This window comes from Mercurialis annua, linkage group LG3 (assembly GCF_937616625.2).
Source record: "Mercurialis annua linkage group LG3, ddMerAnnu1.2, whole genome shotgun sequence".
Taxonomy (NCBI): domain Eukaryota; kingdom Viridiplantae; phylum Streptophyta; class Magnoliopsida; order Malpighiales; family Euphorbiaceae; genus Mercurialis; species Mercurialis annua.
In genome coordinates, this window is record NC_065572.1 from 7100739 (window position 1) to 7121574 (window position 20836).

Genomic DNA, 20836 nt, shown 5'->3' on the forward strand with positions numbered 1-20836 from the left:
TTTTTAAAAATAAATTTCTCTAATACTGAATTAATAATTCAGATATGAATCAGTTTATCTTTTCTAAGTAGCATTGGGTTGATCATCTTTAAAACATTGAAAGTTCATATCAGATTTGCATCGCTCACCTGAAAACTCCCATCACCCATCACCGATGCATGCAATCGCACGCTTGTTTTTTCGTGGCATGAGCTTATCCAAGAGTGGCCCCCATTGGCCAGCCAATAGATCCATATTGCATTTGAAATCCATATCCGAAAGAGACGGCCACTGTCAGAGGGAGGTGGTGACGGAGTTGGACACATTATTAATTAATTTATATAAAATAATTTAAATTACTTTTTTAATGTATTTTTTTATTTTATGAAGAAAATGATTTTTTTTTGTGTAATTTATAGCATCAAACAATATTTAGCATATTTAATAAATATGAAAGATTATTAATTTATTTTGAATGTTATCCAAATGAAAATAGTTCAATTTGATGCTTTAGGGTGCTATTGAAAGTAAAAAAATACGAAATATGGTAAAATTGACCGATTTACAACGTCAGTATGCAGTTGAAAAAAAAAAGATCGGTAGTTTTTAGAGAAAATTACACATATGGGCTGAATGTGGGCTTTTTTTACAAAAATGTTAAGACTTCTATATTCTTTCACTTATGCTAATTTATTTATTACATTAAAGTGCTAAAAACGGGATTATTTTACATGTTTTACGTGAATCATTCCTACCCTACGCCTGCTACTTATATTTCTATTTCTCCTTCTCTTTTCCCTCTACTCACCATACTCTCTCATCTCATTCGACTGTTCATCTCTTCATTGTTCTCTTAATCCATGGTGTGGTGCAAAACAGAAAAAAATAAACATCCATTAACCTAAATTGATTCATTATTGGTTTACAAATTCAAAGTTTTAATCTTTAAGCTTTTTCACGGCGACCATTTCGTCGTGTAAGATTCCTTTATAGACTTTGCCAAATCCGCCTTCGTCTAGTAAGTTAGTCTCAGAGAAACCATTTGTTGCTCTCTCTAGTTCTTCATAAGGCATATCCCTCGACCCAACGCATTTGAGCTTTTCTATGACCGCCGGTGGAATTGCAGCGAGCTTCGCCGGAATAACCGCAACCGCTCAATGGTTATTGAGCAGTTCCCATTTCTTCACAACAAGAAGTGTTCAATATTGAGCAGTTATTGAGCTGAGCAAATCCATCATTGCGGATGCTCTTAGAATTCCAATATGCTAATCTTTTTTATCGAAAGATAGAATTTCATTCCATGAAATAAATTGTACTAGATATTACACCAAACATTTTAAGGGATTTTGAGTTTATAAAAAGCATCTAACAAACTCAATAAACACTACAATATCTAATAATAGATATAGCCATAAGAGTATAAAATACAAATCTAAATGATTACAACAACAGAAGTCACAAATTTAATAATCGAAAAAACTAATGTGAGTTGCAAACATTTAAATTTGTAAATATAATCTTCCAACTAGCCGAAAAATACAGAATATGCCGAGAAGGATGGCATAAACACCGAAGGGACGCAGAAAACACTATGGAGACGTCGAAAGTAATAGAGAGACTCCAGAATCCATTTAGGGTAGATAAAATAAAAATAAAAACTACAAAATCCAACATAAAGTAAGATATGTGATATAAAACATCACTTATTTGTTGCATTTTAAGAAAAATTAAGAGTGGGGAGATGCTTTTTAGCCAAATAATGGCCATAATCCATCTTCCCTAAGAAAGAAATGAAGGGTGCAGCTAGGGTTTTTAAATGAGATAATTGAGAGGTTTTGAGAGGAGAGAAAATGTTTTTTAATAGAAATATATGATGGCAACCCTCCAATATACTCATTTACAAACATAAAATAGTAACTCATTATTGTGGATTCGGATGACGACTGTTCGCAGAAGAAACTTTGGATCCCCACTCCAACAACTCTTTGCTAGTGTCATCTTTATGCACCAAAACTTCAATAAAACATAGTGAATCCTTTTGTTCACTAGTTGCTGTCGCGATTGCTTCTATCAGTTGCTCCTCTGTTTGGACCTGCATTAACAATTGAATCTATCATACCATTTTAAAAAAAATAGCAGCCTTAAACATTTAAACATAAGATTTTTTTCCTAGCTAGCTATATATGCGAACCTTTGCAGTCCAACATTTTCCTTCACCATTGTGAATGGCATTGACAAGACCAGTATAATTCCAGTTCTTGATCACGTTATAAGGTCCATCGTGTATCGCTACTTCAATCGTGTAACCCCCGTTGTTGATGAGAAAAATTATACTCTTTTGTCCGCAACGAATCATTGTCGATACATCCTGAGCTGTTACCTAAACAAACATGAATTTTTTTTATCATATTTTCAAAGAAAGTTATCTATTATTAAGTCTTTTATCATGTATTCTTTTCGCTATACTCTCTACACTATACTGAAGATGTGCTCACCTGAAAACTCCCATCACCAATGCATGCAATCACACGCTTGTTTTTTGCAGCCTGAGCGTATCCAAGAGTGGCCCCCACTGACCAGCCAATAGAGCCATATTGCATTTGGAATTCATATCTGAACAAATTCACCAGTAAATAATGGTTATCTTAACATAGATGTATTAAAGTTTTATTTTTCTCAAGCTTATTGAAGTCATTCAGACATACGTACCCACAATTCTCAGGAAGATTGAGTTTCTGACAGTTGAACCATGAGTCTCCAGTTTCAGCAATTACTGCAGTGTTTCCACTTAGCATTCCCTAATGTGTCCAAAGAAATATTAGAAGAACTAAAACTCTAAAGGAAATACACTTACAAATCAATCTTGAATACTGAGATTGATTTATTTTATAGGGAAAATATGTAAAAACGACCATAATATATAGTCTGCGTCTCTTATAAGCACTTGACGTATTTCGAATTTAAAAAATGACCATGACGTCTTAAAAACGCATCAAAAAGACATAAAAAAGCTAACTCCATTTAGATTTCTGTTTAACACCATCTAAATTTTATGTTTTTTTAATGCATTTTTAATATGTTAGAGCCATTTTTAAAATCCCGAAATACACGAGGGTCATTTTTCCTTCTTCCTATTATATATAACCTACAAGATTAATAAGACTGTCTAATTAAATTGTGCATTATGTGCTTACCTGAATGTGCTTAAATAGAACATTAACTCTAAGAGGTTCACCATTCTCACACTTGAGAGGGATCCCTTCAGGAATAAAAATACGACGATAATTATCCATCGACGTGCTATTTTTCTTCAACTTCTTTGCTAGTTCACTTAAAAAGTCATCCATAAAAATCCCGCCAAACGACGGACCATCGCCTACGGAGACACGATTAGGCTCAACTAGAATTGTTTTCTCTTTCTTGATAAGAAAGGAATAACCAACAGAGCTATAATCATTGAAGATAGGGCCAGCAAAAATGTAAGCATCAGCCGACTCCACTATTTCTCCACAAAAACTAGTGCTAACAGCACCCCAGTATGTGCCGATGAAGTGTGGATGGTGCTCCGGCACCAGCCCTTTGCATGAGGGCATAACAGCTATTGGGTAGCCACTAGCATCTGCAAGCTCTACAAATGCCTTTTGAGCCTTTGCTACTTTTAGTTTTGGTCCTCCAATTATTACAGATTTCACAGCTTTGTTCAAAAATTCAGCTGCTGCTTCAACAGCTGCCTCTAATTCTAACTGATTGCTCACGCTGGAATTAGAAGGAAAAAAAATCAAAAAGAGTTCATATTCCCACCAAAGCAAGAAAGAAAAGGGATCAAGATTTTGATAAATTGCTCGTAAAAACTTGGATACCATATTTAATAATCAATTCACTCAAAAAACATGTGAGCAAAAATCGAACCGAACCGTAAAACCGAACAGAATCAAATCAAAATTACAAGTGGATTGGTTAAAGTGATTAATTAAAGGCTTAATTGCGTTAAATTTTAGCAACTTTCGCGTGTTTTTGGTTTTTAATATAATCATTTTTCTTGAGATATTTAACATTAACTTTCATTTTTTAGCATATTTGTCCATATGACCATTTTGAATGAAAAACAACGTCGTTTTGGATGTAAAACGACGCCGTTTTGCATCCAAACCAACACAATTTTTCAAAGAAAAGGCAATCGTGGACAAATATGCCAAAAACTGAAAGTTAATGTTGAATATGTCAAGAAAAAATAGATTATGTTAAAAACCAAAAACACGCGAAAATTGCTGTAATTTGGTGCAATTAAGCCTTAATTAAAATGGTTCAGTTTGTTTTAGGATTTTTAAAAATTGTGGTTTCAATTGTGATTTTGTTTTAGGCTTCGGTGAACCGAACCGAAAATCAAACTTTCACATTTTTTGATTTTATATTTATATAAATTAGAATACTAAATTTATTAGTCATTAGCACTTTTATTACAAGTTAATGTTATATCATCGCTAGTAATCATTACATTTAGTAAAAGAATTAATTATAAACATAATTATAATGACGGTAAATTCAAATATTTTGTCTTTCGGTTTAAACTGAAATCAAACCAACTGAAATAACCATAAACCGAACTGATGACATTTGATTTTAAAATTTTATAAAAGACATTCGACTTGATTTTGAAAATTTACATACTAAACCGAACCGAATCAAATTCACCCCATTTGTGTTATCTCTAATCCAAATCACATAACAAAAAACATATTTGAGAGAGAAGGCATACCATGGAGCAAAAAATAATGGCACGGGGTCTCTACCAAAGGTTGGATGAGGAATAGCAGGCAAATTGCAACTTATGCTAATATAAGCCGGTTTGCTTTCCTTCAAAGCGGTAGAAATTGCATGGTCAATTTGCTCATGTGCATCATCCAAATTATTTATAACTACCTGTCATGTTATCAGATAATGATTGAGGTCAATATGAACAAATTAATGGTGTAATTTGTTCAAATAAATTTTATAAAAATATATAGTTATTTTCTGTTTACTTATAAATTTATTTAATAATTATATTTTCTGAGTTTTGTGAATTAGTCATTAATGAAATTGATAATTAATCATCAATTATAAAAATAGATTTTGAGAATAAATTTAAATTAAAAGTTGAATATAACTATCACAAATCGTAAAACCGAACATCTTCATATTGTTACAATTTTGTTAATAATATATTTACAGTGACGAATTCATACTATTATTTCAGTTAAGGCATAATTAAATTAAAAGACAGTTTAAATATAATACCATAAAAAATATACATTAAAAATATAATTATTAAAAATTTAAGATAGATTATTATTTATATAATTTATTTATTGTGTGGGTCTTTAAAGGTATTTTTTTGAGGTAGGGACCGGGCACCCTCTGGCCCTACCTTGCATCGATCTCTCCATGTATTGGTTAAAATATAAGTATTTAAAATCATTTAATTACTTAAATAATAACTTCCAAAAACTCAACACGCAATAACATATCCATTTTTTTAATCATTTATTTATATTAAAAAATGAAAATATAAAAAAATTAGTATTCATCCGCCAACGAGCGGATATCGACCTAGTAGCTATACATGAAAAAAAAATACTAACTAAATAGTAAAATTTAAAGATTGAAACTTACTTGAACACAAGTGACTGTCTGAAAACACCTAAGCTCCTGACTAAAATCAGGCAACCCAATAGTATGATGCAAAATCCGATTAGTCCCATAATCATTAGAATTAGGACCACCCACAATACAAATCACAGGCAAATTCTCACTATAAGCACCAGCAATAGCATTAATAATACTCAAACCGCCAACCGTAAAAGTTACCACACAAGCTCCCACACCCTTGGCACGTGCATAACCATCAGCTGCATATCCAGCATTCAGTTCATTACAGCAGCCAATCAGATTCAGTTCTGGCTCTGCAATTAAATGGTCCAAAAGTGTCAAATTAAAATCTCCAGGGACCGAAAAAATATCTTTAACACCTACTTCCACAAGTCTTTTAGCTAAGTGGCGACCCAGAGTGCCACCAAAAGTTGATTTGGGGTGTATATTTGAGCTTAGTTGATTGGTAGCAACCATTTCAAAATAATTTATTTAGGGTTTGTTTTTCTCTCAAAGAATTTTTAGGGTTTGAAATTTTGGATTATAAGTATTGAAAAATGGGTCGTTGAGTAAAGATTATTTGTGTGTTTTTGATGGGTTTATGGAGTGCTATATATAGGTTGCGAGTTTGTGTTATTTGAATAGTGATACAAGAAAATAATTTGACAAGTTGATAAAAAATGAGTATCACGATTCATGTATAGTAACACGTGTTCTTTCACTTTGTTCTATTATTTCGCGTGGCCATAGTGATACAAGTCCGGCCTTAGGCATACGCCACTAAGGCGTATGCCTAGGCCTCCAAATTTGAAGGGCTTCATATAAATACGGGGCTTTCAAAAAATATTAAATATTTTAAAATATATATATTTAAAATTATTAAAAATGTGTAGTTGTTGATTTTTTTAATAATATGTATTAAAGAAATTATTTTAAAAATTAATTATATATTTTAATAATTAGAGTTTTAGATTTTAAAGGACTCCGCATTTATCATAGGTTCTTTTAAAATATACTAGTTTCGCATTACGTGTTATGCACGTGGCTCGTAACGTAACTCGTTAATGAACATATTAATAAATTTTTTATAATTATATCAATTTTTTATTTATAATTAATATTAAATTAGTTAAGAATTTTTGTAAAAGTAAATATAATATATTCGGTTGTTAATTTTTTTTTCCATACTGAATTTATTCTTCTTTTGGTTTTATAATAACCATAATTAAATAATTAACTTAATTTTATTAATAATATCTTTAAAAATAATAAGATAGAATTTTAGATAATATTATACTGATCAAATACAATATTTTAATTTTATAGTTCAATCAAACTAAAAAATAGGTATTCCTACTAATTTGGAGACAATTTAGCTATTTTTTACATACTAAAAACTAAATTGAAGATAATTTAACTACCTATTCTAATTAGAACTTTAATTATAATAGTGATTAATTAAATAACTAATTAGTTAATGACTATAAAACCTTTATTTAGTAGTAAACTGAAAAGGATTATTCAGTAAATTTGCCTGTCTCCCCCCATCCGTGCTTTTATATATAGTATAGATATACTAGACCTTTTAATATATATATTTATCGGGCTTTTTAATAATAGAAGTTATAAGTTTAATTCAAAAAATTATATAGACCCTTTAATAATACGTATGTAGTTTCTGACTAATACTGGCTAAAATAATTAATTGTTATATTTTTATTGTCTAGAGCCTAATTAATATATATTTATCTATTTAATAAAAAAATTGATATGTGTATGTTTTATTTTATTTATTTTTTATAAAAATACGTTTTTTTTTCTTTTTTCATATAAATGTTTTGATGAAAATATATATTTTGATAAGTAATTCGAAAAAGTTGTTTAGGGTCTCATTTCGTTTAAGGCCGGTCTTGAATAGTACTATATGAATAGTGATAGTACTATATAATTGTCAAATTAACCAAATTAAAAACCAAATTGTTCAGTTAAAAAATAATATGTTAAAAGGGTAATATATAAAACTATTTTTCTATGGATGACAACAATTTCTCAACAATGTGCAATAGATGAATATTGCTAAAATAAGCTACATATAATCAAAAGATCATGTTAATTAAAACAAAGATGGAGAAACCAGAAACAATAAAAGGTTGAATCCAGGGATGAAGTTAGAAATTATTTTTTAGGGGGTCAATTTTATAGTTTGACTTAATTATTTAAAAAAAAAATTATCTTGAATTTTTTTTTCGTTTATATCATGATCTTATAAGAAATCCATTTGTATTCAATTTTGGGTTTTTTGTTTTCATCCCTATCTAAAATCATTAAATTATACTCTTCTCATTTGAAAAACAAAGTTTAAAATAATCTTTCATTTTTAATATATATGCTAATTAGATATTAGTATTATTAATAGTGCAAAAATATCATCTCCAAAAAAAAATAAAAAAAATAAAAATAGCAATAAATTTTATTTAATTTAAAAAGAAAAATTCCGGAGCCGCCGTTTCTTCTCCCATTTGGAGAAGGATCAGCTGCTCCTTCTTTAAACGGAGATGGAACAGCCGCCGCTCCTTCTCCGATGAGAAGGACCAACGGCAGCTCCTCGGTTGGTTCCAGATTTTTTTTTTATTAAATGAAAAAAATTAATTAATTATTAGGATAAATTTAAATATTTTTAAGTTGAAGAATTTTTTTGTATTTTTTAAAATAGAAAAAAATATGATATAACCTTCAATTTAGTTATTTTTAATAATTTCATCATTTAATTTATTAAATTGTCAATTATATCCCTATGTTGGATAGGGATGAAAACAAAAAACTCAAAATTAGGTAAATGGCTTTTTTATAAGATCATAATATAAACGAAAAAAATTTAAGGTGCGATTTTTTTACGTAATTTGACCTTATAGCTAGTTTAATATAAACTAAAAAATTAAGGGGTCAATTTATATTAAAATGTGAATATAATTATAAAATTTAGACTAATAACAAACAATATTAGTGAAATTTTGTTGGCAAAAGGTGGTCAATTATTGATCACCTTGTTCTATGTGGCTTCCCTGTCAGTTAAATTCATTTTAAATCTTTAAATTATACGATTTTTAATTATCTGATCTTTTATTTTTAATTTTATTTGTTTGAGGCCCTAAATTTTATTTTTTCAATAATAAAATTCTTAAACTTTTACTTTTCTCAGCAATTGAGTTTTTAAACTTCGACTTTTTTTTAACAATTGAATCCTTCTCCAGCCTCTTAAAAGGATCTAACTGATCAAAAAATAGAAGTCTAAAGACCCCAAAAGATAAAATTGAAGATAGGGGACCAGATAATTAAAAATAGTACTCCCTCCGTCCCGTTTAAAAAGAAACATGTCTCTTTTTCACACATATTAAGAAGACAATAACTTAGTTTTTCTTGTTTTATCCTTATTTATTATAGCCTTTTAGTTTGTGTGTAGAGTAATAATCATTAATTATAGAAATAGGGGTATAAGAGACAATTTCTTATAAAATAGTCCAAAAATCATGATATGACCTTCTTATATGAGACATAAAAAATGGAAACATGTCCCTTTTTAAACGGGACGGAGGGAGTATAATTTAAAGACTTCGAAATGAAACAATGGCACATGTAGGCATAGTTAAAACGTAGTAAAACAACAGAGGTGAAAAAATAGTAGGCTTAATCCATATAAAAGTCTCTGTACTTTACACTTTTTTTATGTAGGTCCTTATAATTCATTTTTGTACTATCTGATTCTTCTATTTACATATTTTTGATTTTTAGGTCCTTTTTGAGTTTTTTCAGTCTCTCTACTTAAAATTTTTTTTTCTCCAGTCACACAAAAGGACTGGAAAAAATTCAAAAAGGACCTGAATATAAAAATAGGTAATTAGAGGGATTAGATAATACAAAAATGAAGTATAAGAACCTACGGGAAAAAAATGTAAAATACAGGGATCTTTAAATGGGTTCGACCCAAAATAGAATTAATGATTGATGCATGCGAAACCCTTACAAGGGATCTTGGAAATGAACCCCTTGATGATGAGAATTGGAGCCTTCATCAATCTGAAACACACAGCAATAAACTCAATTATCAGACTGAACAAATAATTAGATAAAAGAAATCAAAAGAGAGATTATATATCATATATGACAATGTTTTAAAAACCAGACCGGTCGGTCGAACCGGAATCCGGTCGGTGGTCCGATCTAAAATAGTAAAACACTGGATTTTTGGTTGAACCAGATTGAATCGGTGTAAAATCGGTGTCGAACCGATGAATCGGAGATTGAACCGGTGAATTCAATTTTTTATATTTTTTAAAAAATTTTAAACAGGTTGAACTAGGAACCGGTGGCCTCATCGGTTCGACCACCAGTTCGATTTTTAAAACACTGATATATGATACCAACGCAATAGTCATCGGCAAAAACCCTAAAAGCCTAGATTCAGTCATCGGATTAAAATATTTTAAAGTTAGCAAACTATAAATTTTTTACACTTAGTAACTAATGTTTCATTTGTTATATTGATAATCCAACTTTTTCTTCATTAGCAATAAGAGATTTTTCAATCATTTCGGGTTAAATTTTACTTATATAGAAAAGGAAATTCAATGGTATGATCATCTATGTCGTTTATTTTCAAGATTTAATACATGTTTTGACTCTTGAACTTGTAACCTTTTACCCATCTAACCCCTAAACTTAACGTCTAACTTATCAAACCTCTGAACTTGTTAAATAATCCGATTTGACCCCTAAACTTGGTAAATACGTAAATATTGAATTCTTCCGTATCCACCTATCACTTGAAATATTCTAGAAGAAATTGTATACGGGGGTTCAATGTTTACATATTTATCAAGTTCAGGAGTCAAATCAGATTATTTAACAAGTTCAGAGGTTTAATAGGTGAGACATTAAATTTAAGAGTTAGATCGGTAAAAAGATACAAGTTCAAGGGTCAAACTATGTATTCAGCCTTTTTTTTCAATGTACGATCTTCTCTATATCGATTTATTATGGGATAATTTTCTGTGTGTTGTTTTTTTTGTAATTTTGTTAATGTGGCGTTCTAACGTAATAAAATTGGATGAGTAAATAATTTTACATTGTCTAACGAGCAAGATTTCATCTGAAATAAATAAATAACCTCTTATTATAACGAAAATATAACATATAAACGTTGTTAAATTGGTATCCACAAAATGTTTGCAGATCGGTATCCACAAAATGAACGTTTTAACAGCAGCAACAGTACCTGTAGAAGTTAAATTGTCAAGGGGAGGTGCCAACCATAATAAATGAAGTACGAAACATGAATGGACGGTGGAGAAGAAGATGGACTTTATGCATGTCTAACTTTCTTTGCTTTTACATACATGCATGATGCAATCATACATAAGTTGGATGTCTATATAAAAGCTCCCAAGTGCAAGCACAAATGCATCCGTACAATCTCAACACAACAAATAATAGAGAGAAAAGTTTAGAAAGTTTGAGAGTTCTGTTTTCTAGAGAGATTATAATTGTTATCTCCTAGATTTGTTGTAACTCTTATTATTTCTTGTAATAAAATTTTTCTATAATTGTACGTGGTTTTTACCCCGATTTGTTTGGGGTGTTTTCAAGTAAAATTAATGTCTAAATTATTTTTATTATTTTTTCAAATTTATCAGCTGCTATCCTACTCTATCTAGTCCTATTTCCGCAACAAATGGTATCAGAGCGGTTATATCGGTCCGGGAAAGTATATTTAAAAAAAAAATAGACTGCGACTAAAATAAAATTGTGATAAAAAAATTTGACGTGTTTTGAAAACGGTCTTAAAATTCAAATTATGGTGAATGGTAAAATAGTAACCTCTGTTTGAAACTAAGTTTATGTGAATATTATGTACTATTACTTCAACCTTTCAATTCAGATACCATCTATATGTTCTGATACTATTCATGTGGATGGCCACTGTTCATACAGACGGTCACTGTTTATATATACAGTTACTATTCATACGTTCGGTCACTTAGGAAATAGTTGGACATTATTTTGACTCATCAGTTCGTGACAGAAGTAATGGAGGCAAAATTTGAAATTGAAAAGTTCAACGGGAATACTTTCTCACTGTGAAAATTAAAAATAAATGCTATCTTGCGAAAAGATAATTATCTTACGGTTATAACTGAAAGGCCAGTAGAACTCACAAATGATGCAAAATGGAATGGAATGGAGTGTTGCCAAGCATAGAGGAAAAGAAAACAGTGAAGGAGATATGAGATCATCTCACAAAATTGTACATACAATTAAAATTTTCTTAAGAGGGATGTCTATTATCTGCGGATGGGGGAATCTACTTCAGTGACATCAGTACCTTAAATACTCTATTTTCTCAACTCACATTCTTGAGTTATAAAATAGAGTCACAAGAACATGTTGAACTTCTAATTCGAGGTCTACGAGATTCGTATGATCAACTCATCGTCAACTTGACAAATAATGTCCCTACGAATTGGCTAGTCTTTGATGATATTGCGATTGCGATTCTATAGGAAGAAAATTGGCACAAAAATAAAAAAGATATTCAGGGAAATTCACAACAAGATGAGGCATTCATCGATTGTAGTTTAACATATCAAACTTCTAGAATTGATTCACTCGTATGTTTGAAAAGCATCGGTTGGGAGGAGCAAAGTACTTTGAGTCATTTAGGCTTGATCACTTAAAAATATCAAACCTTTATATCTTGTGTGAGTTATTACCAAACTTTCAAAATCAACAAATTTAGACAATTTTGCAATATTCTTATCTTAAACTAACAAAAAGTCACAAGATTGCTCTTTTGTTTACGTTATTGTTCGTTGGCTGAATTATGTTATTTAATGATTGATTGATTTTATTTAGCTACATTAAACTAAATTGGCAAAACTCATTCAGAGATCCCTCTACTTTACCAGTTTTATTCAAGAGGCCCTTACCCTAAAGTTGTTTACGTTTGGGTCTTGTACGTGGCAAAATTCCGATTTTCAAGTCTTTTTGAAGAGCTGGAGGAACAAAAAGAATTGTAAGTAGAGGGACTAGGAAAAAATTAAAAAGGACCTGAAAATCAAAAACTATGTAAGGGACCGGAAAAACAAAAAAAATAGTATAAGGGCTTCTTAAATAAAAATGATATAGTACAAGGGTCTTTAAATGGGTTTAGCCAACTAAATTCAACTAAAATTTCATGCACGGGTAAAATGCACAGAAACTGAAGAATTACAGCATGAACAATTACCTCAAGAACTAAGGGGACAATTCCTCTTTAGTGCAAAAGGTTTAGATTCATAAAAATTCAATGCACAACATACAATTGTTACAGTAACCTGGTTCAAAAGGAAAGTGGAAATATACAGCAAGAACCAGAGAATCTTACAGAAAACAAGCAATCCTATCTTTATTTTTAGTTCGGATTCAGATTACGAAACCAAGATCCAGGTTCCTTGGAATTTCGAAGCTTATATCTACAAACATCCAAAACAATAACTCATTATTGCGGGTTCGGAGGACGGCTGTTAGCAGAAGAAACTCTGGATCCCCATTCCAGTAATTCTTTGCTAGTGTCATCTTTATGCACCAAAACTTCAATGAAACATAGCGAATCCTTTTGTTCTCCCGTTGCTGTCGCGATTGCTTTCGTCAGTTCCTCCTCTGTTCGAACCTGCATTAACAATTGAATCTATCAGACCATTTGAAACAAAATAGCCACCTTAAACATTTAAAGGTAAGATGTTTTTCCTAGTTATGCTTAACCTTTGCAGTCCAGCATTTGCCTTCACCGTTGTGGATGGCATTGACAAGGCCAACGTAATTCCAGTTCTTAATCACATTATAAGGTCCGTCGTGAATCTCTACTTCAATTGTATAACCACCATTGTTGACGAGGAAAATTATAGTCCTTTGTCCGCAACGAATCATTGTCGATATATCCTGAGCTGTTACCTGATTAAACACGAACTTTTTTTATCACATTTTCAAATCCATTTATCTATTAGTCCTTTATGAATGTTTATATCAGTTTGGCATTACTCACCTGAAAACTCCCATCACCAATGCAAGCGATGACGCGCTTATCTTTGGCAGCCTGAGCATATCCTAGAGTAGCCCCTACTGACCAGCCAATAGATCCATATTGCATCTGAAATTCATACCTGTACAAAAATCACCAGTAAACAATTTTTATCATGTTAATGATAAAAAATAGAATGATGAAAATAGATGACTGCAATCAATTTTTATTGTTCTCATGTTTATCGAGGTTATCCCGACTTATGTACCCGCAATTCTCAGGGAGGTGGAGTTTCTGACAGTTGAACCATGAGTCTCCAGTTTCAGCAATTACTGCAGTTTCTCCATTTAGCATTCCCTAATGTGTTCAAAGAAATGTTAGAAGAACTGAAAATCTAATGGATATACACTGACAAAGCAATCTTAAATACTTAAATAGACTTCAAATATAACGTAAAAGATCAATAATAGCATCTAAAATTGTGAATTTAGTGCTAACCTGAATGTGCTTAAACATAACATTGACCCTAAGAGGTTCATCATTCTCACACTTGAGAGGGATCCCCGAAGGAACAAAAATACGACGGTAATTATCCATCGCAGTGCTATTTTTCGTCAATTTCTTTGCCAATGCACTCAAAAATTCAGCCATAAAGACCCAACCAAATGAAGGACCGTTGCCTACGGTCACACGATTAGGCTGCACTAGAATAGTTTTCTCTTTCTTGATAAGCAAGGAATAGCCAACAGAGCTATAATCATTGAATATAGGGCCAACAAAAATGTAGGCATCAGCTGACTCCACAATCTCTCCACAAAAGCCGGTGCTAACAGCACCCCAATATGTGCCGATGAAGTGTGGGTGATTCTCCGGCACAAGCCCTTTACCGGAGGGCATAACAGCTACCGGATACCCACTAGCATCTGCAAACTCAAGAAATGCCTTCTGTGCCTTTGCTACCCTTAATTTAGGTCCTCCAACAATTACAGGTTTCACAGCTTTGTTCAGAAATTCAGCAGTTGCTTCAACAGCTGCCTCTAATCCTAACTGATTGCTCTCACTGGAATTGAAAACAAAACACAAAAAGTTCAGATTCCACCAAAACAAGCAACAAAAAGTACCGAACTTTTAACCTTTCGATCATAGAGGCTCCGATACTATATCAAATAACTAACTCATCCAATAACATTAAGCATAGTATTATCTCTAACACAAATCACATAACAAAAGAAGAAATCGGTGAGATGGAAACATACCAAGGAGCAAGAGAAAACGGCACAGGATCTCTACCAAAGGTTGGATGAGGAATAGCAGGCAAATTACAACTTATGCTAATATAAACAGGCTTGCTTTCCTTCAAAGCAGTAGAAATTGCAGTGTCAATTAGCTCATGTGCATCATCCAAATTATTCACAACTGCCTGTCATATTACCAAATCATAACCAAGATCAACACAAACACATTGCTACATAAAAAAGAAAAACACTTAGAGTAATAGTAAAATTCAAAGCTTGAAACTTACTTGAAAACAAGTGACTGTCTGAAAACACCTAAGCTCCTGACTAAAATCAGACAATCCAATTGTATGATGCAGAATCCGGTTAGTCCCATAATCATTAGAATTAGGACCACCCACAATACAAATCACAGGCAAATTCTCACTATAAGCACCAGCAATAGCATTGATAACACTCAAACCACCAACTGTAAAAGTTACCACACAAGCTCCAACACCTTTGGCACGTGCATAACCATCAGCAGCATATCCAGCATTCAGTTCATTACAGCAGCCAATCGGGTTCAATTCTGGCTCAGCTATTAAATGATCCAAAAGTGTCAAATTGAAGTCCCCAGGCACTGAAAAAACATCTTTAACACCAATTTCCACTAGTCTTCTAGCTAAATGATAACCCATAGTGCCACCACAAGCTTTGCCTTTAGCAGGAGGTAACACTTTGCTGGGGGGTACAGTTGAGCCTATCTGATTTGCAGTATCCATTTCAAGATAGTGATGAAAGAATTAAACTTTTTTTGGGTTTTTAATATAAGTATTGAAAAATGGTTTGTTAAAGATTGTTTGTGAGTTTTGAAGGGTTTTTGGAGTTCTAAATATAGGCTGTGAAAGATTTTTTTTTGAGAGTAAAAAACTAATGATGAAGAAATAACTAGTGGATTTTCAGTTAAACAATGGGCAAGCTGGTATAAAAATGAACAGACAGGACAATGAAGTTAACAGTAAACCAAGAAAAATCATTGGCTTAGTGGGAATTAAGTTGGACCTTAGAAAAGTAGGCTAATCCTGCTCAATGGTTTTTCTGCTGTTGTTTAGCACCATGATTACTGATATTTAAAGATGTGATGTGTTTGTGTTTTATGTGGACATGTGTGATTTTAAAGGGTATATTTGCATGTTAATGCAAGAAAATAATATTACAACTTGACAAAACCAGAGTTGCTTTCTGGTCATAATCAAACGTTAAAGGTGAGTAAATGTTTTTCACATTTGTTTATTATAGCCTGTCATTATTTCGCGGGACCTAGAATATGTAAATGTGACTTATTAAAATAATTGATATGCATTTTTGAAAATTTTATGCTTAATGATTAAAGAATTAATATGTATTCATTATCTAAATTAAGATATTAAATTTATTATTAAAAATAGTAATATATGAGACTAAGTCAAATTATTTTTTTCTTCCTTTGAATGTTTATTTCTTTCTTGTTTTTATCGCATACAACATTGAATTTTTCAGCCATTTAGATATATACAAATGATTTGAGGTGATGACTTAAGATGTCCATATATATTTTTCTAATGTGAATTTCCATCTTCAAAAAAAGTACGCATTAAGGTTAAAACTCGTATTTTAAATGAGATGAATGTTCAATCTACTGTGCACTTTTACGAATTATTAAATCAAACAGTATATAAAAAAGAGCAAATCACTAAGAAAACCCCATATTTAATATAATTCACATTTTAATCCCTCCTATTTAAAAATCAAACGATATGATCCCTCATTTTTTATTTCTGTCAACCGTTGAACCCTCTGTCTAATCTTTGTATTAGTCAACGAAGTTGAAGAACTTAGGGGCAAATGAATTTTCAAACATGAGGGACAAAATCATTGGTGGAAACAAAAATAAAGGACTATATCGTTTGATTTTCAAACAAGAGAGACTAAAGTGTGAATTATGACAAATATAGGGAGCCTCATAGCAATTTGCTCAATAGAAAAAATACAGTATCAATTATAAAATGTCTAAATAATGTGCAATAATTGATGATAATTAAAACATTAAAACAAACCAAAGATAATCAAAAGATCAAATTAAGTAAGAAGTAGAAAAAATAAAGATTATACCAAAAATAATAAAACAATCAACTCAAGAAAAAAAGTCAGCTGTTCAATCCCAGAACAATGGGACACATGTAGGTAAGTCAAACGTAAAACAACAGAAATGAATCAAAGTAATCTAAGTTAATGATCTCTGCATGTGACATCCTAACAAGGGATCTTAGAAGTAAACCACTTGATGATGAAAATTGGAGCCTTGATCAATCCTAGTGCAAACTCAACTAACACCGTTACGCAAAAGCAACATGGGCATATGCAACTCAACACCAATCTGAAACACACAGCAGAAAATCCGTTATCTTTTTTAGTGCCTATTATTGTATGTTTCATAAACAAATTGGATAAAATATAAGAGAGTTTGTGAGACTAACCCAACAATCCAAACGACCACACCGACGAGGGAGATGATGAGGGAGAGGAAAGTGAACGGAAGGCCTAACAGAAACCCTAATGGCCTGCATTCACAGTCATCACAGCAGCAGCAGCACATGTTTTTTTGCTCTTTGTTTCTTATAATGACTAAGCTAAGGGTTTCTTGATATTGGGTTTTGGTTATAGATAGCCAAGACAATGGAAACGTTGACAAAGGGAGCGACAAAATAAACCCAATAACAAAGAACTGAAAATAAAAAAAATAAAAGAACTTTTATGTATATTATGTAAGCAAATAAATTAATATATAGCAGTGAATGAAATTCATTCATGTGCCGTATGCTTTAAGCTAAATCCAAAGGATGGATAACCAACCAATACCAACACGCCCCACATAAAATGACACATGATCATTTAATCCCACCCCTTCTCCCACATGAAACTTCATAATTTAAATCCAATTTTGATTTGGATTTCCTAATTCAATACTGAATATATGTAAGTTCTCTTCTTGTATTCTCCTCCCTAAGAGAACAAAAACTATGCTTGCATACTCGCAACAGATCAATTAGTTAGGAAAAAAGCACGGACCTTTCATTTGCGGTGCTAATGGAAACTATGTTAGCAAAAGGAGCATTTCCAAACTTTATAATCAAATGTAATGCCGCTGAATATCATCACCTGAGTCCAATTTCACGGAATTTCTATGCAAAAAGGAAATATCATTTAGCCAAATATGGATTAGCAATTGGTTAAATACACGAACATTACTTATGAGAAACTAAATAGGATCTAAAGATTATTTCTGACCTGAATACTATTTCAGCTTGTTGTACACTATCCATATTTCCGGATCACAGATAGCATCACTTAATACATCGTCCCAGCTATTCCAGATGAGGTATTACATTAGAAGCCTGCAGCCAAGGTTAGGTTATCTTCAGAGAGATTGCCCCTTAGTTCTTCATGCAGCCAAGGTTAAATTACACGGATTGCCCATCTATATCCAACTAACATAGTAGGTTGAGCTCTTGACCACGGCGACCTAAATCCTGGAAAGGCTAATAAATCATATAAGCGCTTGAAGGAATGTTTTCGGACCCAAACTTCCAATGTTTGATTATCTGTTTCCACTGTATCTGTTGCTGCGCCCGTTTTAGCCCAAATGTTACAGCAGCTAGTAGACAGAGTTGACAACCTCAATAAAGCTCCATTGAGAAAAAAGCAATGTTCTGAGAAAGCACAATAAACCTTAAAATTCTGTTCAACAAAACGATATTCAATCGATAATGAATGTTTAATGATGCCACAAAGAGTATTTCAAACATATCAGCTCTTCTGACTTAATATGTTGGCCTACATGTTTTATCCTAATTGAAGCTTATAAAGAACTTTCAGTCCCAACCCAACTGCTACCAGTATCTTTTGATATACCTCTTGACTTCATTATCTCCCTAACCTCACTGACAACATTCCATTTCCCAGACGCTGCCAAGGTATTAGATAGTGCAACATATGCACCAGGCCGACCTTCCGCATTTAGCTTAAAGAGTTCATGGGCAGCAATATTGGCCATTTCTAGATTTCCATGAAGATTACATGAACTCAGCAAAGCTGCCCAAACATCAGAGTTGGGCTTCTGAGGCATCCCCATGACAAAATCCCATGCTAGGTTTAAACTTCCTGCACGTCCCAACAGGTCAACCATGCATGCATAATGCTCCATGCCTGGTGTTAGTGAGTAGTCTCTCTCCATGCTCTCAAAAATCTCACGACCTTTAGAAACTAAGCCAGCATGTCCGCAGGCTGAGAGAGCACCAAGAAAAGTAACAGAATTGGGCTCAACCGAACAGTCTTGCATCCTATTAAAAAGCTCAAGTGCTTCATTAGGTTTTCCATTCTTCCCATATCCATCAATCAACGATGACCATGAAAACACATTCTTCTCAGGCATGTGATCAAAAATTCTTCTAGCATCCTCAATTCTTCCACATTTCGAATGCATATCTATAAGAGCACTTCCAATTTTTACGTGTGCAACGAACTCACTCTTCAAAAGCTGACACTGCACTTGCTGACCAATCTCAAACGTCGCCAACACAGAACAAGCACCAATTACACTAGCAAAAGTCGACAAATTCGGCCTAAATCCAACCCGCTGCATCTCAACATAAAACTCAAGACCCTTCTCAGCTGTTTCAGCTGATCTGCTATAACCTTCAATCATAGCGTTGAACACCACAATATCTTTCTCTACCGTCTTCTCGAATATCTCCTCAGCATCCTCTACACAACCTTGGTTCATATACCCCGATATCATCGAAGTCGAACATATCACATTCTTCTCAATCATCAAATTAAAAACCTTCCTTGCACAGCTAACCCTCTCACTCTTCACATACGAGTCGATAAGTGCTGTATAAAGCACATCATCACTCTCAACATTCGACCTCAAAATCTGACCATGTACCACACTCACTAAATTACGATCCACCACCACATTATAACCGCCACAAATAGAACTAGAAGCCTTTAAAATCATGGAAATTGTAAACCCATCAGGCCTTTGTCCATCAAGAATCAACCTACGCGCCAAACTAATCGATTCTTGAGCTAACCCTTTTCTTAAATACCCACCAATTAAGTAATTATAAGCCGAAAGAGTTCGTTGAGGTAATTCGTCGAACATCTGGCGCGCGTAACTCAAACACCCGCATTTCAAGTAAAGAATCAGGAGTTTAATTGAGACATTTGTGTTAGATTTAAATCCGGTTTTTATAACATGGGTGTGAATCTTTTGGCCGTGAGAAGGAGTGTCTGAACTAATGTAGTGTTGCAGAGCGTACGATAGAGTGGTGGCAGTCGGGTGGGAGATGTAATCTTGAATTAATGGTAAGTTTGGATTTGCAAGCTTATGAAAATTGTAATGGGTGGGACGAACGTAGGAGAATTTGACATTTTTCATCTTCCCATTGAGTTAACTCGTTAGCTGCTTGGTTTCTTCCGTTTCAGCCCACGAATTCATGCTTCGCAACTCGTAGCAAGACGATTGATTAGCCGATGCTTTGGTTGGTCTTTACGTTAAGCATACATGTTCATGGGCCGGGATTGGACGGACTCGGGCTGGACCCGATAAGGCTTGACTATTCTTGACGGAAGTTTGAGTTCGGCCCGATCCTAATTCGGGCCTCGTATATAATTCCGGCCTAGGTTCGGTCTCTTGTATATTAAAAATAAATTTAATTTTTATTTTTATAAGGATTGATAATATTTAATTATTATATTAATAAAATTAAAATTATTTAAAAAAATAAATACATTTCTAATTAAATAACTATATCTTTATAGTTGAAATATTTTATTTATTTTATAGAATTGAATTCTTTCAATTGTGACAAATGCTTGAAAAGATAAAAGTATTTTAATTTCCATAAAGGTTGAA

General features: G+C 32.6%; 4 protein-coding genes across 4 annotated transcripts; all 4 read right to left on the reverse strand.

The window, feature by feature from the left end:
• Positions 1-1457: 1457 nt before the first annotated feature.
• LOC126671583 (pyruvate decarboxylase 1-like) lies at positions 1458-6171 on the reverse strand. Its single transcript, XM_050365365.2, has 7 exons — positions 5632-6171; positions 4736-4899; positions 3174-3735; positions 2689-2777; positions 2475-2592; positions 2171-2359; positions 1458-2071 (listed from the first exon to the last, which is right to left on the reverse strand). The coding sequence occupies exons 1-7, from the start codon at positions 6082-6084 to the stop codon at positions 1901-1903; spliced, it is 1746 nt and encodes a 581-aa protein (XP_050221322.1). The 5' UTR covers positions 6085-6171; the 3' UTR covers positions 1458-1900.
• A 6744-nt stretch (positions 6172-12915) lies between these two features.
• On the reverse strand, positions 12916-16231 carry LOC126671582 (pyruvate decarboxylase 1). The gene is made up of 7 exons (XM_050365364.2): positions 15183-16231; positions 14917-15080; positions 14159-14720; positions 13929-14017; positions 13685-13802; positions 13405-13593; positions 12916-13312 (listed from the first exon to the last, which is right to left on the reverse strand). Exons 1-7 carry the CDS (start codon positions 15657-15659, stop codon positions 13142-13144), a joined length of 1770 nt encoding a protein of 589 aa, XP_050221321.1. The 5' UTR covers positions 15660-16231; the 3' UTR covers positions 12916-13141.
• A 748-nt stretch (positions 16232-16979) lies between these two features.
• LOC126671586 (signaling peptide TAXIMIN 1-like) lies at positions 16980-18504 on the reverse strand. The gene is made up of 3 exons (XM_050365367.2): positions 18205-18504; positions 17394-18098; positions 16980-17293 (listed from the first exon to the last, which is right to left on the reverse strand). Exons 2-3 carry the CDS (start codon positions 17510-17512, stop codon positions 17170-17172), a joined length of 243 nt encoding a protein of 80 aa, XP_050221324.1. The 5' UTR covers positions 17513-18098; positions 18205-18504; the 3' UTR covers positions 16980-17169.
• A 136-nt stretch (positions 18505-18640) lies between these two features.
• LOC126671584 (pentatricopeptide repeat-containing protein At1g28690, mitochondrial) lies at positions 18641-20455 on the reverse strand. Its single transcript, XM_050365366.1, has one exon. It carries the CDS (start codon positions 20357-20359, stop codon positions 18776-18778), a length of 1584 nt encoding a protein of 527 aa, XP_050221323.1. The 5' UTR covers positions 20360-20455; the 3' UTR covers positions 18641-18775.
• Positions 20456-20836: the final 381 nt, after the last annotated feature.